The 25157-nt window shown below is 36.7% G+C and overlaps 1 protein-coding gene across 1 annotated transcript in view; it reads left to right on the top strand.

Moving 5' to 3' along the window:
- The window catches only part of TRHDE (thyrotropin releasing hormone degrading enzyme), a 203504-nt gene extending 179343 nt beyond the window's left edge, over window positions 1–24161 (top strand). The window contains exons 14-19 of the mRNA XM_035544377.1: window positions 1884–1981; window positions 2518–2625; window positions 16529–16696; window positions 17303–17443; window positions 21712–21793; window positions 24018–24161. Coding sequence (XP_035400270.1) covers window positions 1884–1981; window positions 2518–2625; window positions 16529–16696; window positions 17303–17443; window positions 21712–21793; window positions 24018–24161 — 741 coding nt within the window. The remainder of the gene's footprint in view (window positions 1–1883; window positions 1982–2517; window positions 2626–16528; window positions 16697–17302; window positions 17444–21711; window positions 21794–24017) is intronic.
- The last annotated feature ends 996 nt before the right edge of the window (window positions 24162–25157 follow it).

Here is a 25157-nt window from a genome sequence, read left to right on the forward strand (position 1 = left end):
CCCAGTTAGATACTACAAGTGACCTAGTGTTACTATCTTTCTTCCTAATTGTTCTTTATTTAAACAGCAATTGTCAAGCTTTGGTTCATTTGCATTTGAACAGTGATAACTGTTTTTTGAGACCTATGTGAGTACTGGAAGGAAAGGTAATTATTCCTTCTGTAAAATATTATAACAAATAAAGTATTTCAATAAAGTATTTGACTTAAAAGAGCCAAAGTAATCTATTTACAGATTATCTCTTTTGAGGAGCCACGCAGCTATATTTAGATTGATGCCCAAGCTCAGCAAGGACACCAAATGCAGGCACAACTTAACAGGATGCACGTAACTGAAGTAAAGATTTGTAGTCATTATTTCATCCAAAGAGCCATGGTGAATTCAATGCAGTCACCTTAATTAACAAGGATTAGATCACCATTGAATCAGAAGCCCATTCATAATTGGGTCCAAAGGGACAGCAGTAGCAACTAGAAGTAGTTAATTAAGATAGACATGACAAACATTTTAACATTTTACCTGGAAAAAAAATCTAGCTATGCTGAAGCATGTTTAATGAAGTACACAGGATATGACTGCAGTCAGTGACAATTATAAACTCTTTTTGTTTGTTTGTTTGTTTGTTTTGTTTGTTTTAACTCACAGTGTAGCTTATGTATTCTACATATTTTGAATAGCCAGCATACAGTAATTCTGTGTAATTTGGTAAAGACATTCAAAAGAAGGAACTCTCTAAAGCCAGAAATGTTTAGATGTGCTTTTTTTGTTCTTGAACATGTGTTTGTTTGTGTGTGTGTGTCCAGACACACACGCTCAGAAAGCAGGAAGCTAGAGGTGACTGGGTGTATGTATATATGTATAAATGATGTTGAAACAATTTGTGGTTTTAGTCTGTTAACTGCACAGAAAAATTCTTACCAGACTGCCATTGCTATTTCACTTTTAAACATGTCTGTGTAAGGAAAAGACAATTTTAATAAATAAAAACAGTAAAATTCACAGCTGGGTTGTGTTTTATCGCTCCTGATGAGAGCTTTGAAAGCAGGGGTGATAGCAGAGGAAATAAAAAGTCTTTTTAGTCACAGAATAACATATCTGCTAGAGAAAGCTGCAGTATGAATCTCCTTTTGTCCTAACATCATATATACATACCCATGCATCCATAATAATAAAATAGATGCTATTCTATGCAGTTCTTTATATTTCAGTTCTCTTTTTCAAATTGGTGAATTCCACTGGCAGAACATTATGCTGAATACAATGACAGTTGTTTTCTTCACAACTGGTCAGGATATGGAAATATGTCTCCCGTGTAAAAAGTAAAAGTAAGCTAAAATACATCTTGTGCTGGCTTTTTTATTTAAGCACACCAAGAACCTGAACTTAAAATATAGTGTTATTAAATGTACAAAGCTCATTTGCAGCCACATTGTTCAGTATTCTGAAGTCAATTGACTGTATCTATATAACATTTTTGCCCTGGTTATGGCTATTAAAACAATTTTCTTTTAAAAAATGAACATGCACGATGTAGCCAAGATTAGCCATTGAGCTGTTGACAGTCTTGCAACTTTCCAACCATGTACTGTAAGTTCAAAATAGCATATTAGAAACTCTTTTAAATTGCAAGGTTTTATAAAAGTAAATCAGCTAATATGAGGCATCTGATCAAGTAGCTGTTCTGCAAATTACGTCTGAATGTAGCAATGAACAGAGATTATATGTGGACATGTTACTTTGCTAATTGCAAATCAGAATCTTTGTAAGTGAGACATCATTTAGGGATAAAAAAGAGAGGCAAAACCTCAATAGGCAATAGTATTTTAAGTTTGAACCAAAAATCAAAAATAAATGTTAACACTGAATATTCTTTTCTCCCTCAGGAGTATATTTTAAGACAAGTTGCATCAATGTATCTCAAGCTTGGATGGCCAACGAATAATTTAAACAAATCACTTGTTCAAGCATCCTACCAACATGAGTACTGTTATATTTGTCTTTCCTTCCTTCCTTCCTATGCAAGATATGGTTGTAATAATGCACTCTCCTAAAATCTGGTGTGATCTTTAGCATGTCATACTTTCCTGGCTCTCTCTTCCTTCTGGTTTTCCTTTTTGGGTTAGAGGGAGAGCAGCAAGATACTATGAGATGAATTATGTCTTCCTGAGTTTAAAGTTCATGATTTGCTATGCCTTAAATTAATATCAGTCTGCACTGGATATTTAAGAAATTGGACTCTTGACCACAGAGGTCTGGAAGACTGAATAAGTGTAAATAAAGGCTGGGTTTGGTCCATGGCTATTCTTTAGCTGTTGCAGCAGCTGTAGGCATGTAGTGGACACTGAGATTTGCATAGCTGGATTATCTTTGATATGTTACCCAAATATCAGCTGCTGCCATTGTTACAAGAAATGCATTTTTGTAAATATTCTAACATATTTATTAATAGGGTCTTATTTTTATATATATATATATATTTTTCTTTTTCTTTTTTTTTTTTTCTTTTAATTTGGGCAGAGAGTTGCGTCGGGAAGTCATCATGTTGGCCTGCAGCTTCGGTAACAAACATTGTCACCAGCAGGCTGCAACGTTAATCTCTGATTGGATTTCTAGCAATAGAAACAGGTAAGTAGAACAGAAAAGTGCATTTCCCCTTCCTCCTACTCAGAGGCAATACAGCTGGCATCCTCATCTTTTTGTGACCCCCCACAGTGCCCAACTCCACAGTGTGGTATAGGGGAAAGATGTCACCACCTGTTATTTAAAAATGGCTGTGGGGCTTCAGAATGAAGGATTTGACTTTGAATGTATGAATGGGTGGAGGGGACAACAACGTAGCCTCTGCTCACTCCTGATAACTTGCTGTCGAATAATGATATGCTAGAGGGCAAGAAGATGGGTTTTAAGGAGGAGTTTAAAGGAAGAAAGATGAAAGTACATAGCATCAGCAGACAAATACCTAACCTGCATCTGGTCCAGAGAGCAGAAGGTGCTAAGTGATAGAAAAAGTGAGAAAGGTTACAGGAAGAATGACTGAGGAGCAAGAAAGGAGATGGAACAATATATTTTAGGGAAATATTATGTAGGTCTTACAAGTGAAGACTTGGAAGTTAAGTGTGGTTCAGGAATACATGGAAATGCTCATGTAAGGTTTCACAGAGGGGGGTGAAAATGCAGATGTGTCAAGCATTAGCAGTAATGTACTGGTCTGACAGCAAATTTTAAAGTTAGGCTGTCCTGATACGGGGTTACTCAGATGTGGAAAGGGAACACAGGCCATCGACAGTGTATGAAATTTATCTTTTAAATGCAAGCAACTAGGAAATGTTAAATTATTGAAGATAAAGGTATTGATATAGTAATCAATAGGCAGTGAGATAAGTACGGCCTACAGGTTAAGACCACGACTTCTTGAGAAAGAATGATGGATTTTTTCATGATGTGGAATATGGGTGTGGTAGTATTTGTGTAAAAACATCACGTGATATTTTGATTTAAGGAAAATATTTGACTTTCATGTAACAGAGGAAAAGAGAAGAGGAAAATTCTGTTCTTTTTCAGTCCCAGTCTCATATTAGCTCTGCAAAAGAATCACATCTCTATAGACATAGACATGCAGCATTAATCAAAGACATCTTGGCCAATCAGATGTTTATTTCCAATTAAAATATGTCTGTCTCTCTGTCTGTCTTCATAATCTTTGAAAATCCTTTACAGCTATACCCAGTTACATAAGTACCTGAGTATTTTTTTAAAAACCACCCATGAACTGAACGTGGCTGGAAATTGCATTCCTACATGACTTTGAAACTTCTGAAAAAATTTTGAAAATATGACTATGTACCTTTAAACAGGGTGTGTGGGGGGTTAGGATTTTCCAGTGTACATGTACATGAGTTCTAACAGTCAGCAGCAACAATCAGCATAAAACTATTCAAAGAGGAAATTACAGAGAAAGAATTATTGGGAACAATCTGAAAAAGTAATTTGCTTAGATATTCATTTGCAAAATTAGTTAATCAAGCCTAGCACCACCTATTAGCATGCACAGCAGTAGATTATTCAGTGTTAAAAAGCTGTCACCCTGCAAAGCTTTCTCCTACCCTGTATCTACATCCCTTCCAACAGGATTGAAGAAGGAGGCATAAGGGAAAAAAAAAAAAAAAAAAAAAAAAGCTTATTGCTTTACTAACAATAGCAAGAGAGGAAAGGAATAAATTTAAGGAGCCATCTGAAGATTCATCTTAGCTTTTCTATGGGGCCATTCTTGGGAGCACAAGATTGTGGCTGCCAGCATATGACGAGTATTATGATAAAAGCATCACAGCAGGGCAGAGGAAGAGAATAGCTACCAAGTTAAAGCAGTACATTTCTCCAAAGAAACAGCACAGTTTTGAAAAATAGCTGCAACAAATAATGTAATTACAGAATATGGATTGACAGTCAGCTGATAAATAGGGGTACTACTTGCAAAGAAGACAGAAACATGTTTTTATTTATTTATTTAGATTATAGGATTTGTTCTGTTCCCCACCCAAGAATTTACCAGTTGCTATTCTCACAGCAGTTTCACATACTGAATATAACTAACAAACAAGTAGACTCATTTCATATCTAGTTATATTCAAAAGACATTGCAAAGGCTAGTAGTAGCAGCAGCTTAGCAGACATAAAATCAGCCTATATTTTACAGTGAAAACATTTTTAGGGATCTGTTAGTGCTCTCTCACATGTCAGATTCCTGCTGCAACTGAGGTACCACATATCACCTTTGCTCACTTTAAATTGACCTGAAAAATCGGGGTCTGTTATTCCTGCTTCTCCACCAAGCGAATGATGATGATTACAGAATAAGGATTGAATTACATGATGTTTGAGTCATGCCTTTATCTCCTTTAGCACTTCAGAGACAATAGCTAGCTGAAGTACAAAGGGCAAACAGATAACAAGATACATGCAGAGAGCACATCCAAAGGTGCCATTTTGTCTTCTTTTGGATCACTAAAATATTTTACTCAGTTTGATGGCCCTAACAGCTTCTTGGGAATTCACTGCAAACAGCCACCTCAGAATCTGCAGGAATCCCTCAGAGCTTGTTTCCTCAAAAAGAAGGGTAAACTTGTTCTGCTTATTTTTCCCCTCTGGCAGTGCCTGGTGAGAAAAACAGACAGGTACAGAAAATACTTGTATCCCTGCCTATCCTATTGATAAGGAGTGGGAACTTTATCAAGTAAAGTTGTATCTGCTGAAAACTACCCTAAAAGTTCTTGTAGATGCCCTTCTGAAACAGAAAAAGGATATTGACAGAAGAGCCGCCAAGCATGAAGTTAGAGTTCCAGAGATCGTGGAGATCTTCAAGGAAAGAGTGTCTCTACCTGGGTGGTTCTGTTTCTTCTTGAAATCTCTGAGATTTGCAGTGTTTGTGAACAGCTGTCCTTATGTTCCTCCTGGGAATTAAGTAGTACTGTCTCCAGCAAGAAATGTTGGAGAGGTTTTGTGTAAAAGGGAAGCTGGAGGTATTTTTAATGTCATGATACTTTTTTATACAGGCATAACTTGAGTTTGGTTATGAAAACAAAAGTAAAGGCTAATTTGCAACCTTTCCACCCATTTCCTCCCCAAAAAACTTATTCTGGGAAGTAAGGTGTTTCATACAATGAAATAATTCACAACCAGTGCATGTTGGAGGGATCACAAATTCTAAAAAGCAGTAGATCCCAATAAATGAGACTAGAGAATTAGGCTTGTGTCCCAAGATCCTAATCAATACAAAATTAGGGTAGTGTTAAATTAATACCACATAAATGCACAGGCTGTAAATCTTGTAAAGGTCGTTGACTCTCTGGCAGTTACTGCCGTCAAACTTTGAGCATACCTAGTTAATAATGCTGTAGAAATGCTAAAATCCATACCTTTTGACATATTTTTGATCTGTAGCTTTTTAGAAGTTCTTTTGAAATTGTTCTCTATTTCACTTGCAGCATTTAATTATGGATAGAGGGTTAGGTAATAAACAAATAAAGTAATGTCTAACTCTGTTTTACCAGCATATGTCTACAGTTGCTGTGGTTCCTAGTAATTATATTTAGTCTAGTAGGTCCAGAAATTAATTACCATCTACTCTTCACAGTAGGGTATTGAAATAATCATAATAATCAGTTATGGTTTGTACTTTGTAATTACATGTTCTTTACCGTGCAAATAATTTACCACTGTTCATGAAGTAAAATAGTGGTCATTTATAGCACAAAGCCAGAGGTCCTCTTTGTGTTTCCAGCACTACTTGGAAAAAAGCCATTAGATTTCCAACTGTAGCACTTCAGATTTTCTTAAGGAATTAGTAAGGAAAAAATGATCTGCAACATTAGCCTCCATGAAGTGGAAGTTGACTGAGAGACATGAAGGCTTGAATTTCTAGAGAGTTAGGTGTTGCAATGCCTCGTTTTCAGATGCCTGGATCACTGGGCAGAAGCAGATGCTTGGAGTTACACTTCCTACAAGGAAATATGGGAGCCTCTAAATGAGCTTGGAGGCAGCCGGCATGCGGAGTAAAGAGCCTCTTAACATGGCACTGTGGAGAGGGAGTGAGCCCTCTTAGGGTCCAGCACTAATATGTAGATTGCTATCATAGAGTTAGGGATCCTTACAAAATACACCTTCAAAAATGTCACTAAAGCAGGAAAAGGTCTGCTCCCTCGCTTTTCAAACAGGAGATGCTCTTTGACCCCCTTTTAAGCAGTTATTCTGTGATTAGGTTGTAACTGAGACTGCTGTAGAGCCTCAGTGTAATACTTCAGCCTCATGCCTGCCACACGCAGACCACTCTCATCACCTCTCTCTGAGGTGTCTGGGACTGGCTTAAGATGCTGCAACATACTGCCCTCCTCTAGTTGAAGTTCTGCCACTGAGATTTATCTCATTAACGAGAAATAATTCTGCTCTTCAGCCTAAAGATGAGAGCATTCATCTGAGAGAGGGAGGCTTGAGCACCTGAAATATCAGGATTACTTATTACATAAAGGGTTTTAGGTGGTATTGCTAAATACACGCAGGATAAACATGATGATTAAACAAGGAATGTAACTCTAAAAAAACTTGGCTCTACAAGGAGCAAACTGAACACATAACATCACCTAAGTAGCTCTAAGAGGACAAGACGTCTGTTTGCATCAGTGTGGGAACTGATATGATATTTTAATCCTTAAAGTTGTTAAAAAAGATTTGATTATTTCTTTCAGCTGAAAATCTGAGATCATAATCAAAGTATTGGTTAATTCTTTTTAGTCACTGAATTTAAATCATTTTGCTCTTTTAAAATGGCTGGTGGCTCTGAAACAATTTGCTTGAAAGTCTGCATTGTTTTCTGACTTGATATGAAGGCAATTTTTTTTTTCTCTGCTAACTTGGGACATATGCCATTCCTGTACTGAAGCGATGAAAACTCTTGAAGCTTCCATGTGCATGTTTAGAAGAATACAAGCCTAGCAGAAAACATACAAGCACAGTGAAATTTCACTCATAGTTTGAGAATGTAAGGTTACTGGAATTCAGTCAACAGCAGAAGGCTATACAAGAGAAGCTACTGTTGGCTGAAAATTGAGATGTTTGCTTCTACCTTCATTTAACAGGGCTCATCCCTGTGAAGCTCTTTCATGTGTGAAGAAATAAATTATTCACACTCCTTAGGTATAACAGTATTGTGGTTCAGCCGAAAAAATTAGCAAAATTACCATACAATGCCTGCCTGAGCTTGAGACTCATCCTTGTTAACCCCTTTAACCTTCACTGCATATCTATTCTGAAAGAAAAACACATTTCTAAGAGGATTAGCATTTTCAGACTTTCTGCCTTGGCTAGACAGAGTAAATGCATATTTCTGAGGTTCGGGAAGGAGAGCTGCAATCTGTAAACTCCTGGCAGGAGGTATCATAACAATGGTTAACATGCTAATACTCAGCATGATGGCTCAAAGCATAACATATCCGCAGACACAAGCATGTTTTTGCAAACCTCTCTGTGGGTTGCAGGCATGATTTTCTTCCAGCTGCTGTTACCATCCATCAGCTACAGGTTGCCACAAACACGTTTCTGCTGGCAAAACGGACTGTGAATGTATGCTCGCTTGAGGCAACGTTAGACAGGTTAGCGTGAATACGTGAACATGTGAGAAAGCTGCTTTGAACCAAGATGGCTGATTTTGCCTTCAGCAGATAAAGGCATCCTTGTATTCTTGTTCTGTTCGTAGTGCTGTGGTGATGCTATTCTTTTGCTAATGGGGAGCAATGAGCAGTGGGAGATGATAGTATAGTATTGCTTCAGATTGAATTACATAGTGGTGTTTCTCTAAGACAGTACTGAAGCCATTGGAAGGCCCCTTGTTATTCAGAACCACTTTGGTTTGCTCATATTTTTTCTTTATAAATGTAACCATTGCTGTTTATTGGTTGCTGTCTTTTAAATAGAAACAAATTATCTTAATTAATTAATTGCATCTCAATCACTAAATACCCCTAGAAAACTTCTAGTAAATGCACTTGATTGATATGGACTTCATGTCACCTCAGGGCAATTTTAGGTTAAACGCTTTTTTTAAAATTATTTTTACTATTATTCTTCTGTCACAAGCACTTTGATCAGTTGTTTACTTAAAATACTGCCTTGCAGATATCATCAATGGGAAGTTCCAATATCTTACTCCACCAACCTTGCATAATTCAAAGGTTGCATTCTGATGTCTCCTATACAGGTGATAACTATCTGCTAATCCTTAATCAAGAGAGCTATGCTTACTGTATTATTTCATAAGCAGAGCTAATGTTGAATACTTAGCTTCTTTTTTAATATTTTTTTCTTTTCTTTTGCACTTCTGAGTGTACTTCCCCTCCCCCCTCCCCCTTTTTTTTCCCAATGAAAGCAATACTTAGATGAATAGATGATGTTTGCAGTGGAATGCAAACTGCTACGTTGAATTAGACTGAAGTCAGCATCTATTTGGTATCCCATGGGTCAACTAAAGGTTACATTCTTCTGTTTTCATGAATGAGGAGAAGGAGAGACAGCCAGAATATCCTGAATGCAAATCCAGATATTTCAAGTCTGTTCTGGTCTCAAGTCATCTGGTTTGTTCTGAGGACTTCTGAAGTGCTAAGTTGGAGTCAGAGATATGGAAGGAGAATATGCCATGAATTTTCCTGTTCTGTGAATTTCAAGTCAGAACACATCTGTGTGTCTTTTTGCACTACAGATAAACTATTTTTTTTTACTAAAAAATAAATCATAGTCTTGGATGATTGCATCCTAGGACTCAATTATTTTATTTAATCTTTTTAACTGTAATTATGTGAATATGGGCTTTTCCAGTGATTCCCCATCTGCCAGTTCAAAGACTTATATTAAACACTGCTTTGGCTGTTAGGAACCCTAGTTAATTCTTTATCAGTTTTAAGAAAGGTGCAAGTAATGAAGTAAAATGGCTTCCCTCAGATAATTTGAACAAAGACAGAAGTAACCAACAAGCCTAATTTGAGAATGCTAAATCCCCATAATTGCTGTGCAGAATTTCTATTTACTCTGCAAGGGACAATGGATTCATGTTAATCCAGCTGCCTAAATTGGCAGTCTGCTTACTTGGATGGACCTTTAACTACTCAATGGAAATGCCACCAGGAAAAAACAAATTGCACTGTTGGAGCGGCTGTAACATTTCTATAAATGAAACTATCCATAGATCTGAGGGAGTGGTAAATAACACAAATTACAAGTCATTAATTGAGATCAGTTTCCTTGAAGTTGGGCTTAAGTGATAGAAAATCAATTGTTTTTCCAAACAAAGCATTTTCTCTTTCCTTTTCCTCCTCTCTTATTTCTCTCTCTAATGATTTGAGATACGTGATTTCGTTGCTTTGTTTCACATGTGTACATTAGTGCTACAGTCATGCAACAACTTGGAAGTGTACCTACGTTTCACCACTTACATAAGGATTTGTGGGAATGTGGCCAACAAATTAATTATTTTTGTTAGTTGCTTGGAAGAGGGACTAGCTTCTTTTTCACAGGTTTGATGCCCATGAGTTATTTTTGGATATTTTTAGCAGCATACATGAAAAAAAAAAGTTATTTTTATTTTTTTCACACATGAATGTCTAAAAAATATAAAACAATAAAACGGATCCCTTCTTCTGTGTTCTCAACCCCTAGAAGTTTTAATTACTGAAAAATTCAGGCATAGCTGTTCATGCATTTTGAAAAATTTTTGGAGCTTTGCCAGCTAATGTCAGCCAATGTTGCTGAAGTGATTTAACTAATTAATAGCTTGTTACAACATTTGAGTAGAATCTTGCACTCCAGTCAATAAAACTGTTTAAGGAGGAAGAAAGTAGTGTTGAATGCACAAGTTAATCAAGGAGTTAGTGCTTTGAAAGACCATCTGGGGAGTATGTCTGAAAAGAGGGAGGATTTTGTCTTGTGAAAGACAAAACCGGGCTTTTTAGGGCAGATGGTTCAGGTAGCATTTTTATCTTCTGACTTCTGTGTTCAATCACAGAAAAATTGCTATACATAGCAATTCTGGATTAGCGGTAACTAATTTGCAGTCTTTAGAAGTCAGATAGATTGTTTTCCAATTTTTCTGTTCAGGAATGACCTCTCCACAACTCTGCAAAACAGTTGAACAGAAAGGACTGTTTTTTTTTCTTGCAAATAAATGTCCAGAAAAGGCAAAAAAAAAAAAAAAAAAAGACCTATCTACTCAGAGATTACTTACAAAAGAGTGCATAACTCAGGCATACCTTGAATATGTAAGTAGTGTGTTAGCTGTGGGGTATCTTCTGTAGGAAGGGAAAGGACCAGTAGCAGTAACCATCACTTTAGGAATGATACAGTCTCTGCCTGCCTCAGTCAGACTCATGTGAGTCTGAAGCTCAGAAGCACAGAACTAGGAATGTGGAGAACTGGTGTCTATGCATAGCTTTGCCACGTAACAGAATTGCAGAATTGAGAGTGGTTCAGGTTGGTAGGGACCTCTGGAGGCCATCTGCTTAAGCAGGGCCTCCAAGGGCAGGTTGCCCAGGACCATGTCCAGGCAACTGTTGAGTGTCTCCAAGGAGGAAGACTCCACAGACTCTCTGGGCAACCTGTCCTAAACAAATTGGAATCCTCAGTTAATATCCCCTGTGTGACACACAGCTAATGTGTGATACACAGCTAAATATCAAGTCCATCTGTACTTCAGTTTTCAAGGGGTAATTCTGCCCTTGCTCTTCAAGCTAGATATGTGCTATGGTAGAGGACATTCCCCACAGTGGAGTAGGCAGCATGGCTCCTGGAGTTTGTAACAGTGAGTAAAAGTACAATCTTTGGGATTGCCCTCTCAGAAAATACAGTTTTTGTCATGCTGTTAGTTGTAACGGAATCTGTATTATATATCTGCAAACAAACTACCAATATTTAATTATTTCTTATCTTAGCATTGTAACCTATTAAACAAGACTATAAATATAGTCATCAAGAAAAATAGACCTAAAACAAGACTATAAATATAGTCATCAAGAAAAATAGACCTAAGTTAAATGTCAAATAGTTGCAAAAATAAAGAATAATGTTTCTGATTAATTTTCTTTGTCAAATATTACCCTAAATTGTATTAAATTTTGTCACTTAATCAAAGAAGTCTAAACTGTGTGCTATTACATTTTTAAAAATTAGAATACAGAGTTTGCCCAGAAGATAAATAATTATGGTTCAATTTTATAAATGTATCTCCAATTGTTAGAACATACTTAAATAGGAGCAAGTATGTACCAATTAATTATAACTTAGAAGATTATTCTTAGCTCATTGTAGAGCTTTATTATTCGCTCTTGAAAAAAATCCCTGTAAAGACACAGCATGATTTTAATTAATTTTTTTTCTGTTTAATTTTTAACTTTTTTCCCAAAGTATTTAATTTTTAAACATGAGCTCTGCTAGCCACATATTTCATTCTCACCATCATATCTCTTAAGCAAGAAAAATAAAGTTAAATAAATTGGATCAGTATTCAAATAAAAGCCATTTAAAGTGATGCTTTCAGAAGTTTATCTTTATTCTTCTGAAGTATCCATCAATCATATTAGCTCTTTAAAAATGAGAGCAGCCTTGAAGGCCCACATGAGGTTTAATATAAGAAGGGGATACGTTCTGCAGTGTTACTACTTAAGCAGAACTGAAACAATGGTTAATTTTATCCACTTGATTCAGTTAATACAGGGGGCTAATGTTCTATGTGTTGATCCAGTGCCATGGAACTGCAGTTTTGGAAAACCATTTTTCTTTAATCTATAAAATTTAAAAATTCTATAGACTGGTAAGATTTTACATGTTTAGATAACAATGAAATACTGGCACCTAATGATTGGAGAGGAGAGAGAGCAAAAATCTGTACAAATGGAGAAAATTCAATTAAAAGGGTCTCTGTTGAGGCAATAGTTAAAGAGAAATTACTTTTGGGATATTCACATTTTCATAAACAATTTTCATTTCCACGGAAGGGAACCCCCTGTCTATGGTTCTGATTACAAGCCTCTCACAGGAGTAATTTGTAGCTTTTCATAGCTGTAAGTTTCATCATTTCTAAAGCTACAGCTTTTAACATTAGTATTTGTTTGTGGGGGTTGATTTTTTTTCACACTATCTTAATGACAACTTATACAGAGACCTCAAAACCTTCCCTGAAGCAACTGGAGCACTGTGAGTATGACGTGCAAATTTGATTGCAGTAGAGTTTTCTTAAACATGGTGACATCCAGGCTGTGGACATGGGATCAGTGCCATCACTTATTGTTAAGTCCTTCTTCCTTCTCAGAGCATTGAAATGATCCTGTGGGTCTAAAATCACTACTTAGGATATAAAAGAGAGTAGCTGGGAAAGCCTATGGAGTTGATATGTTTTGACGTAACTTTCAAAAATGTAAACCTCACCAGTGAGGAATGCCGACCTTTCTGGGGCTTAGCATCCACTGTGAGTTACCTCTGCTTCTGACTGGACCCAAACACAGAGTGACAGGCCTTCCAGCATACAGTTCCTTTTTACCTGAATTAATGGCAAAATCAACCTAAAAAGAAGTGCTTTTTCCAGGTGCCTTATAGTTCCTTAGAGAGTCAATTGGCCAAGTTGCATCTCTTGCAGTAAACCAAAGACAACATTTCTGCTGTCAAAGCTCAGCAAGAACTACATGTGCTTCTAAAAAATGATTTAGTGTTTTTGTGTCAAGATATAGAGTGCTTTCTGTCATTGAAATAAAGCTTGACTGGCTTCAGTTCTTCATATTCAGATAACATGTGTTAAGACAGATTTGGGGCAGCCAGTCTGGTTCTATGGTCAGGAAGCATCCCCTACTCCGGTTCAGTTACCATTTGTTCTTTTGACACCTGTCAGTGTATTAAATCCCAAATTAAAAGAAAAAAAAAAAAAGAGACATTAGCTGGCAAGGAAGTTGTGCTTTACAAATAACCCAGTGAATCTGAAAATCACAACACAATCGTAAATAATATCACTTTCGAGTTCTATTCAATGTATGTGTACATGGCTGTGTATTTATGTTACTGTAGCTGCTGACCCAAGGTTTTGACGGAGCTGCAGTTTTTAAGAAAACTTTAAGTCTCATCTCTAGTAATATAAGCCAACACAGTGGCAGCACCTAAATACCTACTGTATTAATTTTAGCATTTCTTGATTTCTTGTGTTAAAATATGTAGTCAATTTTCTATAATAGACTCTAGTATATGCACTTTCTTTTGCATTTGCTTTTTGAAAGATGGGCTTACTGATTGACTTTCAAGTTAGAAATATGAATTCCATTGGTGTGAAATAGAAATTCAGTACCTAACTCACATGGATAATTCTGTAAATGATAACCAAACTCACATTTTACTAATGATAACTCAGTTTGGGGGAATCAAAACTCAGTAGTATTGAAAGGCTTATGAAAGTGATAACTTGTCTTCTTCACTAGATATGTATGTCTAAACATACTCTTTTAATGGTTCTTGCCAACTTTCAGAATTGTCTGGTTTCCTTGGTCTTGGTGTAGCAGTTCTATAGGAACCACAGAAGCAATTGCTTAGATTCAATATAAGCCAAGGCTGACTGGTCCTGGATAAATTTGAGAAGAGTTACTTTTTCCAGTGCAAGCTTTTTAGGTCATCAGAACTTGACCGACAAAAAAAAATAAATAAATAAAAAAAGAAGATAGAAAGGAGCGTTCTTAAAAGAACTATGGAACTTGCATTTTTGGAGGTCCCAGCTAAGTCTTGGTGACACGTAGGAATTGCTTACAATATGTGGTCATAACCATAATAATGTTGATTTTGTGGGACAGCTGGGGATGGAGATGTTACCACACAGTGATTGGGTGGTGGGAGGAAACAATAAGATCTTGGACTATGTCAGGATCTGCACCATAGCAGTAATCCACCATGGTTAGTTGCAGTTCATGGCATAGGTGAGCCACTGTACCTCCAGTTTTGTTTTAGAAGGCAATATTGCTGATGTGTGCTAAGCACAATTAGAAGTTTCATATTCCTAGTAATTTTATAATGGATTACATTTCTCTTGCCTACCCCTTCTGTTTTTCTTTGGAGAGTTTGCTCCTTAGCAAGTGTCTGGATTCGTCTGCATCAAATGCAAAATAGCATTCAGCACTAGTCGAGTCAGCCCCGTTAGCATGGGTCCATGCTAAAAATTTTACAGGAAGACACACGATCTTGTTCTGTGTCAGCTCACCATAAGCAGAATTTATGTGACTACCTGCATCTGGACCTGTAGATGTGCCCTCAGAGCTGATGACCACACTGATGGCCAAGAACATGAATAAAGCCTCAAACTTAGGCTTTACGTTTTTTTTTTTTTTTTTTTTTTTTTTTAGTAGTAACTACTTTTTTTTTAGTAGTAACCTTATGTTACTACTTAGAAAAAGAATAGCAAAAAAGCAGCAGGCATTAATTGCCCAAAGGTCTTCAGCCAGGAGGAGGAGGGGTGCACTTCTTTCCTGTTTGCTTTGATTTAGCTACATATTCTTTATATTCTTTTCCTCAAGAAACATCATGGTTGTTGGGACTGGTTAACCCCTTAGAGGCAACAACAATTTTTATCCCTTCACAGTCATCAATATAGAGTTTCCTGCTTTGTTTCCTTCCTTCTGAAGAACTGAGGAGCAATCAAAATTTTGAAATGTTAAAAAACAATGCTGGTTTTATTTTCTAGGGGTTCAAATATGGCCAAAATGATCAGCTGAAACTTCTTTAAAAAAAACAAACCACCACTAAATAGGGCCTGGCAATAGAAAGTTTCAGTGGAAAGATTTTTTATTGTATTTTTTTCTAGAGGGGAAATAGATGGGGAGTAAAAGAACTTTGATTCTTGAGTGGTGTGATCTGGCCTCTGGTGTAAGACATTGGTGAAAGTCTTAAAATAGTAATGAAATCTTTTCTTTCTGTGCTGCATAAGATTTGATATCAAATTTTACCATAGAAATTTCATTCTCTGTCCCACTGTATTACTGCCCAGACACTGACAGCAGCTTTCTGTACTTCTAGAGTCTCTAAAGAGATTTTGCGTATGAAGTTCCAGAGGTGATTCAAGCCAGCTATTGGTAACCAGATAAGGGTATTTTGCTACAGTTTTTACCAGCAAAAAGAGAGGGCATTTTCCTTCAAATCAGAAGCATATTTCTCTGAGAAAGGTCTAGCTTTACTTGTAGGAATATCCTGCAGCTGGCAAATGCTTCAGCTTCTATGCTTGTATAGGAAACATAAGCAAGGTAGGAATTTGAAAGCCCAGCTGAGATCTTTTTAGAAGAAAACAGTACAAATGCACATCCTATACTAGGTCTGAATTTGGCTTCAAGAAGCCGTTTCATTTAACTGTAGCCTGCATTTATAATACTTGAGTAGCTCATTGGTTCACAACTATCCTATAGCATGGCTGTTATTGTATTACTATTGATAAGAAGAACAAATGAACAGATTTCTGTGTTTTCTTTGCTTCTGAAAACACCGTTTTTAAGTAGAGTTTTCTCCTTCTATGTTTCTGTATGAGTATGAAGCTCTTTACGACACAAGCAAGGAGGAGTTTCTGGCTGATCAGCTCCCACTTTGAAACCTCAGTACTAAGGACAGGAAGAGGAGTTTTGGCGCAGAGCCCAGCAGCAGGCTGATAAGATCCCGAGCTAATTTGTAGAGCTTATGTTACCTGTCCTGCAGGTTATGTGGTACATTACATGTTGATGAACTGGACAACCATGATTTATATTCTTTTGACAAAATGATGGTTATGAAAGGAATGTCAAGCGTGTGTTGCCTATTAGAAAATCCATCAGGATGTCTGGGAAGATTTTGGTGGAAGTAAAGAGACGTAAATGTAGTTTTCCAAAAAGTGATTACTGTTCCACTTTAATTTTGGAGTCTCCTAAAAGTAGTGATGTTCTTCCTTAGTTTCCAGTGTCAAGAAGCTGCTTATTTAACACAGTGCTATTACTGATTTCTTTTTTAGAATCCCACTTAATGTGAGAGACATTGTCTACTGTACAGGAGTTTCACTGATGGATGAAGACGTATGGGAGTTCATTTGGATGAAATTTCATTCTACCATAGCAGTGTCTGAGAAAAAAATATTATTAGAAGCCTTAACTTGCAGTGATGACAGAAATTTGCTCAATAGGTACAAAATATTATGTATCTGTATCTGACCGTTACTGATAATCATTTCAATATTTATGGATCATCACTTGAGCTTCGGTCTAAATGAAAAAAACTTGCTTTTAAAGCACAGGCATCTATCTATGTAAACTGTCTCATGTTTTTGCATTATTACACATGAAAATTAAAACATTATGTCATTTCACTTCTGAATTGTTCTAAATTCATAAGAGGTGTTTGAAATCTTATAATAATTATGTTTTGTTGGCATACCCTTTACATAAATGTATTGACCAGTCTGATCTTATTGATTTCATAAAAATTTACATGGAAGGTTCCACTCAGCTTTTGCTGAAATCCTTTTCCATCCCTCCAGCTATGCTATCTTCTAAAGTACCAGCATTCAGTACCAAAACTAAAGTTTATTCTGATTCATAAATATGTCTGATCTTTGGAATTATAGAAATAAACCAAGAAACCTGGAGACTTAAACAAACTGGCAGGTTTTTTTGTTTGTTTGTTTGGTTTTTCTTTGTTTGTTTATTCTGAGAGTTTTTAGACATGCTGTTGTCAGAATATGTGTTGGCAGATCTAAATAGGATTTTTTTTTCCTTGTTATTCCTATTAGGCTTTTGAATTTGTCTCTCAACTCAGAAGTTGTCCTGGATCAGGATGCAATTGATGTGATAATCCATGTAGCTCGAAATCCACATGGAAGAGATCTTGCGTGGAAGTTTTTCAGAGAAAAATGGAAAATATTAAATGCCAGGTAAAGATAAAAAATTAAATTTATGTTTGTTTTCTTGTTTTGATGTAATTCATGTAAGTATTGTATATGTATTTATTCATGTAAGTTCCTGAATCTAACCCACTCTCTTTTTATTTGTAAATAGAAATATGTCTCTAAATATGAAATGTATACATAGGAGTCACAAATACATGTATTCATATATTATCATACATTCATGGAAACATTTCTCTCTTAGAGATCATCTGTATATATATACCTGTTACTGTATTGTATCTATGCTTATGATAATGAATTCTAGATGCATGTCAAGTGCTGCAGTTCTACCTTTATGTAGATAAAAAAGCAGTAGTTCCCAAAGGAATTTTGCTGATTTTAAGTGTGGTAGAAAAAAAACCATAATATATACATGTATATATACATATATATATTCAAGCACATTTATTCAACTGTGGAAAAACAAAACCAAACAAAACCAAACAAACCTCTTCTTGAAATATTTCTGCTTTCAAAAGGATTTCTGATGCTAATATCATGTCATCCCCTTTTCTTCTGGACTTTTATACAGAAAGTAGATGGCAGCCAAGTGCTGCCCGGTGCAGTTTGTTATGCACAGGATAGGAGCTAATTTTTTGTGTTCCTCCAGGAGTTTATACAGGCATTTATGCCTAAACAATTTAGGCATAAATTGTCAAAATTCATATTGTTGCAAACACATGTGCAGAAGTTGCATATGCAGAAGTGTCCTGCCTCAGCAAATATGTTCATCTGCCAACCTAGCTAACACCTGTGATTTTAAGCATGATCACAGTTAACCAGTGTAGGCAAATGGACGATATTTAGAAAATTATGCCAGATGCATTTTTTTTGTGTGTACGTGTTTTAATTTTAGATAGCTTAACTGCACTTAAAAGTAGAATTTTATTTATCTCATTTGGTATGCATCACCGTGTTATCTGACTTCACAGCAATCAGCAAGGCCTCATCGAAAAACCTGTCGTATTCTTTTTTTTTTTTTTCTTAAATGAGAAAATAGCAAAGTCTACTGCCCAACATGGACTTTGTATTACATGCATTCAGTTTGATCTCCAAACACTACTCAGAGCCATCAAAAGGATTGTAGTAGTTGACATACACCTTGTGCTTTTTTCTGAAAGGGACATCCAGTGGAGTTTCTGTCAATTGCCAAAGAATTCAATGCATTGGAACAAAATACTTCATACAAGCATGTGTGATGCCTATTGAAAATAATTTAATTTTGTAATTACAGATTAAAACCTTTCAAGAGAGAATTGCAGAGGGTAGAATTGGTCTAACACCTTGTCCCTTAAAATATTCAGTGAAATACATGATTAAATGCAGAATTAGGCTTCTAATTTAAGCTTGACACACTGGTACTTTATTAAAATGAAAGCTTTCCTGCTGAATTATAGTTCAAGTATACTCTGTCCCAAGACATTTTTCTGGCATTATAATTCATCATTTAACTTTATTTAAAACTGTAATACTTTGTAATAAACATTAATTTAATAAGATGATATCTCTATGGTATTTTCCATTGAATTTATTATAAAAGATGTTGTCGTATCAGATAGTAATATGAAATAGCTGAGGGCGATTGAATTATGCTATAACACTATTTCCTCTAACTTTAAAACACTGCATATCAAACAGTTAGAATGACAACAAAATATTATTATCCCTTTATATTTTTACATTATACTTGTATATGCATTGCCCAGAAGATACCAATAATGATGGAAGTCTTAAAAAAAAGCTTATATCCCATTTACAAAGATTACATAGAAACTGAGGTGCCTTATAAGTCTTTTGTAAGAAGTTAGTGGGAGTAAGACTGCCAGGTTTTAAAAAAGTCTGAAAAAGAAAATTGAAAGTTCTCTGCTTGAACTGTTAGTTGAGTGTGCAATACTTGGGCCTCTAAATTATTTTGATCGTGTGTGCACATGTGTCTATGTGTGAAAATTTACTCTAACAGCTGCATGTATGAATTCCTCCATTCTCAAGTGCTGAATCATTTGTCATTTGGGGGGGAATTTGTCAATACGTGGGAAGTCATTTGCATCTGTCCAAAGTAAATGGAATATGCTGCCTTCCAAATTCAGTTCACATAAGTACAAAGCTTGTACAAGTGTAAGGCATTGGAGGATCACTTCCCCACAAGTACATGACAGCCCATGACTCTAAAATGTTTCTAGGAAGTGTTTAAGGTTCTGCTTCTGGAGAGCCCTTGTCTTTTCTATGAAGTGTAGGAAGACTGATATTTGCAAGACAAAACACTTTCTCACATATTTATATCCATTTTTATGTTTCACCTGCAAAATACTATTTTAGGAGGTATCTTTACTAGACGTTTTGCCAGCAGAGGCTGTTTCAAAATTGCTATTAGTGGCTGACTTTTTACCAAATATGCATAATGGTCAGTAATCAGTGTAGGTCTTCATGAAGGCATAGTTTTCAATGGAAGGAATTTTGCTACTTGTTCACACTGTGGCTACAATGCAGACTGCAGGAAAAATAAAAACCTTGCAATGGTTTTCATGAGGTTGCTTCTGTAAAGTGGATTGGTAACCTTGTCAAAAGACCCCATCAAGAGCAGCTTCCAATTTTCCAAGCAATTATGAAGCTAAGCTGAGAATGTAATAATAAAGGGCTTTGTTAGAAAGCCTAAACGTGCTTAAAGGACCATGAAATCCGTACTTCCCATAGGAGGCGTTTGCCTCTGGATGGCTCTATATGTCAGTGTGACTGAAGTTTTTGGAAAAAGACATGTACTTGCTGAAATATCCATGAATAATTCATGGGTATTAGTGGTCAGGGAGTAGGATTTTTGGTCCCTATAGCAATATTTCCCTTCATACAAGCTCAAGGTACCAAGCAACACAGCACACACCTTCCTTAAAACAGAAACTTCTCAAAAAACATAATTTCTCATTTCTTTCCACCTCTCTATTCCTCTCTCTGTGCCTGTCCCTCTCCCTTTCTCTTTCTCTCTCCCTTTTGGATGACTGTCTGGCTTACAGTACTTAGGTATTTAAGGGTAATTAATTTAGGGCTAATAGAAGCAGAACAGAAAGCTGTGTCTGTACTAGTTCATTTCACTTTGAATTTTGAATTCCTCCTCTCTATCAGTTTGTAAAAGCAGGGTATGAACTGAATTGTTCCCCCAGATAAACTTAATTGTAGTGAAGTCTATTAACATTACTTATGAATGTCTGACAAGCGAGCTGAATTCTTTAAAACAGTCTGGTTCAGATTAGCTAGGTATTGCTTTGGATGTATGTGCAGATAAGGATAACTATTTGTAAAGTGCCTCTTGCTACGCTGATGGCTAACTTGAAGACCTGCTTTCGGTTTCCAGTGGAATTGCATTCTCCACACTAGAAACATTTTAAAAAAACACCACCACAAGCTATTCCAACATGTGATGCAAAACTTCAGGCGTAGTCTGGTTCTTATCTTATCTTATCAGCAATATAGCTGCTTTGTCTGGGAGGGTCAAAAAAAAGCTTGTGGACAAGAAGGTGGAAGAGTAGTGTTTGAATGGCCAGTTTCAAACTACCTGCAGAACGTCATTGCTGATTGCCATTGAATATCCTACCCAGTAACAACAAATTGGCTTTTAAATATCCTTTGCTCAAGCTTTTGAATTTTCATTGACAGGTTGGTTCTTTGAGCATGTTACATCATGGCTCTGGGAATTATTTTAGCACTGTTATTTTATATCAGCATTATTTTAATTATCAGGTACTGGAACAAGAGGATTTGACTCAGTTCACTTATCCAGAGGCTATTTGTAATGTAGATAAGGTGGATGAATGGAAAATGCAGGGAAAGCTGCAGCAATTCCAAAAGTGCATGGTAATGGTACAGCTCCTCCGAGTATTTCTCCTTAGTTGCTGTTTCTCTCCTTCTATGGTGCCTGTATTTGAGCTTCTTGGTGTCATGATGTGGAAAGCTGTTTTGTTAAACATGGGATGTTCTTCCAGTTTGGTCCTCTCCTCCTTTGGAAATCTCATCTGTGACTGCAATTAAGCCCATTCTGCTTAGTAGTGTCTGACTAAAAGTTAACTACAAAGAGCTCAGCTTAGAAGGTCTCAGTCCAGGTTTTCGGTATGAAACACTGGAATGCCAATGTCTGATTCCAATGCTATACTCTTGGACCTCCAGAATTGTCCCACATCTTCCCTTGCTTACAAAAGACTACTTTTTCATTTTCAGCTGGCCTGGTTCTTGCACTAACTCTCTGAGTCTTCTTTTTGTCCTTACAGGTATGGAGAAGCATTATTTATGAATTCAAAGCTTATCAGTGGGGTCACAGAATTCCTTAATACTGAAGAAGAACTAAGAGAGGTAATTTTAAGTTACTTTCAGTATGTGAGGCTGTTTTTGTTGTAAGGATGGAGCAGGGCAGGAGCAATTAAGTGTCAGCAGCTGCTAAGGTCAGAGAAGCTGAAAAAATGTGTCTGCTGAATGAAAGCAGGCCTGGAAGGACAAGGAGTGACTTTGGGTTCCTTTACACTCAGTCAAGGGCAGCACTGAAGGACTGGGACAGCAGTGTTTGTGTAGGAACCCTGGCTGCTCAGCTGGAGTCGGACAGCATTAGGATGAGGAGCAGACTGCAAAGGCACCCCAATGTGTAGGGGAGGTACCAGGAGGTGGGTAGTATAGGTAGCTCTTGGTACTCTAAAATTTTGTATTTCTTCCATTCATCTGGCAGGATCTTGCTACAGTAATTCTTTCTTTTTCTTCCACTAAGATGTGGCAGGCCCTTATCTGAACATTTAACCTGAAACAGGGTTTTTCATCTCTAAAATATAGTATACTTTACCTAGGAGATTGGGATCTCACTTTTAAGTGTTCCGATGTTGAAAGAAAAACTAGAAATAACTCTGGAGCAAAGGCTTGGCTGGATAAGTAGGACTGTTTTTTTTTTTTTTTTTTTCTCTTTACTTTTGGTTGAGAAGCTGAACAAGAGATCTTTCTGTCCAGGTTAGCTGATGCTGCAGAGAGCAGCCCTAAGAAAAACCTCAGTGGTGAAAGTAGAAGCTACAAGAGCCTTCTCTGTTTTTCTATTGCCTACTGTATTTCAACGTGAGAAAAGCTGTAAACCCTGATATTCTGACCAAATAGCATCACAATAATTTGTTCTAAATGCTAATTACTCCTTATTTAGATTGCCATGATCTCTCATTTTAACTTAACATCTGCCCTGACTAAGGTATTTGTGCAGTTGCCTTACATTCTGTTTATGCTCTGCTCAATGTTACCCCAAATGGATCAAATGATTCATACGCAGCATAATCACCGTTAATTGAACTCTGATTCTGCTGTGATATTTGTGCCCAACCATTTGTCTACACTCAAGTCAAGTGGCCTCTGGTACTTTGGGAAGAGCCACAGCTGTCTCCTCAAGGCTACCCAGGTGGGAAGGATGGTACTGGCTGACACTTGAGTATCTGACCTGCAAAAGGGAGCCTTCTGTACTCTCAGTTTCTACCTCCATGACAGCATTGGCAGGCTGCCTGTTCATACTTCCCGGAAAAGAAACTGGACACGTAAAAAAATTTGTTATAAAAACTACAGAGATCAGGCAAGGTCTGATTTTGATAGTTCCCAGGATCCTCCCATCCTTTTAGCTGGGACGGGAATGAGATATCTGCAGGACCAGCTTTTTCAGTTTTGAGCCCATACACAAAGGTAAGCAGTTGGAAGTTAGATTTAAACACACAAGGTGATTCTGGTATCACCAGGAAACAAAAATTTACTAATCATGAATAACTGCAGCTAAAACTACCTAATTTTATACAAGTCAATATAACCAGCAACCTACTGTGCAGATCAGCCTTGCAGCTCTCACTTAAAAAGAACAGTAATTCAAAGCACACCAGTGCCATCAGCTATAATAATCCAGGGGCTAGTGCTATAATTTGAGTATACATGAGAAGAGGCCTTTTCAGTTTGCTGAAAAAAAGATCAAAGTTTTCTCATAAGGGAAAGAATCTGTTACAGGCATTCAAAGATCAAAAAAAGATTCAAATATGAGTGCCCGCTTGCTTTGTTGCCATCCTCTTTCCACTCCCTTCCTTTTCTAAACAACCAGCTTGTATTATATCATAAAAAGGGTTCTGCAAATCAAAAGTAAATAAATTTAGTATGAAGTTTGATTGAACCAAAGGGCATCAGGGCTGCATTCTACTGACATTTGCACATAAACCTGAATTAGAAGCACTTAGAGTGCTCCCAGTTTAGTTTCTTAGGTAGGAAAAAGTTCAGAGCAGCCCATCTGTCTGTGCAGTGCAGCAGCTGGGCTATGAGAGAGGTGGAGGAAATGATATTAATGTGATCCAGCACTAACATGTCAATATCTTCCAGTGCAATTTGAAGCAATTGCATCACATATAATTGACAGTCTGCTATGTTATTACATTTCCTTTTAAATCCTTCTATATGATAGTACATTTACTGCAGTGGTGATTGTGGAGGTTTGTTCTAAATGCCTGACATGTTTACATGAACTGAAAATATTTACTTTCTTTAGTTCTTGCAAATTTAACCTGTTAAATTGTACTTCCAGCTAAAGAACTTTATAAAGAGTTATGAAGAGGGAGCTGCTGCCTCTTTCTCCCGTGCTGTGGAAACAGTGGAAGCCAACGTACGGTGGCAAAGGCTTTATAAGGAAGAACTATTCCAGTGGCTAAGAAAATCCTTGACACACTAATCTGTCTTTCCAACTGAACTTTTAACCTGAAGCTCTGCAAAAGGAAAAGAAATTTTAGAAATGTTCAACATTAAAATCATGAAGACAAGATCAGATTCCAGGGAGAAGTTTTCTTTTTCCTTTTTCTTAATTGTGTTTTGTTTGTTGTTTTTTGGTTTGTTTTGTTTTTACACTGGGTTCTTGTGAAATTGTCAAGAAGCTCTTCAGAAGAGAAGGTCATGAATGCTTGTGAAATCCAGTCCTCAGTGTACACAACCAAACATTATATTAAGTGGTGCATGTAAATGGTGAAGAAAAACTAACAAACAAAAAAACCTTCAAAGACTATTTTGTGCATGCTTGTATTGTCCCTGCCTGTATTCTAGCATGCTTATGTATAACAGCCACATTTTGTATGTGAATTCCAGTTACATCAACAATGGGCATTATACAAAGCACAAAGACTATCTATGACAATCAGTGTTGCAACGAACAAAAGGAAGGGAAGGAAAGGGAAATGCAGAAGGCTTCCAACTTTGGGCAGTATGAGATATAAAGTTGTCTTTCCCATTAGCTGCCAATTAGTCCACAACTGAAATTGTCTTTTAATGATTACAAGGGTGCCAGCTCATTTTTTGAGTTGCCAGTTGTCATGTATGCAGTCTCCATATTCCTATATTAAAATTAGCATTTTGTGGGGGGAGAGAGAGAAAATGAGAATAAGAGAGGACATCATTGATGCACTATAATTATATAAATTTATTCACTGCTGATCAGTGAAACCATGTATATTTAGCTGTGAACGTATGCAGTGTTTATGAGGAGAACTTTGCATTGATTTTATAGAATCCATGAACCACCTCTTCTGAGCAATTTTACAAGGCAGTGGTATTCATGTCACCCAACCTGTGCAGTAATGACTTATGCAGCTGATAATGCACAAATATTATAAACACAGAAAGGATTCAAATGGAAATTAGCAAAAGGGGAGAATGTCTTGCATTCAAAGACAAAATT

This window comes from Cygnus atratus, chromosome 1 (genome assembly GCF_013377495.2).
Source record: "Cygnus atratus isolate AKBS03 ecotype Queensland, Australia chromosome 1, CAtr_DNAZoo_HiC_assembly, whole genome shotgun sequence".
NCBI lineage: Eukaryota > Metazoa > Chordata > Aves > Anseriformes > Anatidae > Cygnus > Cygnus atratus.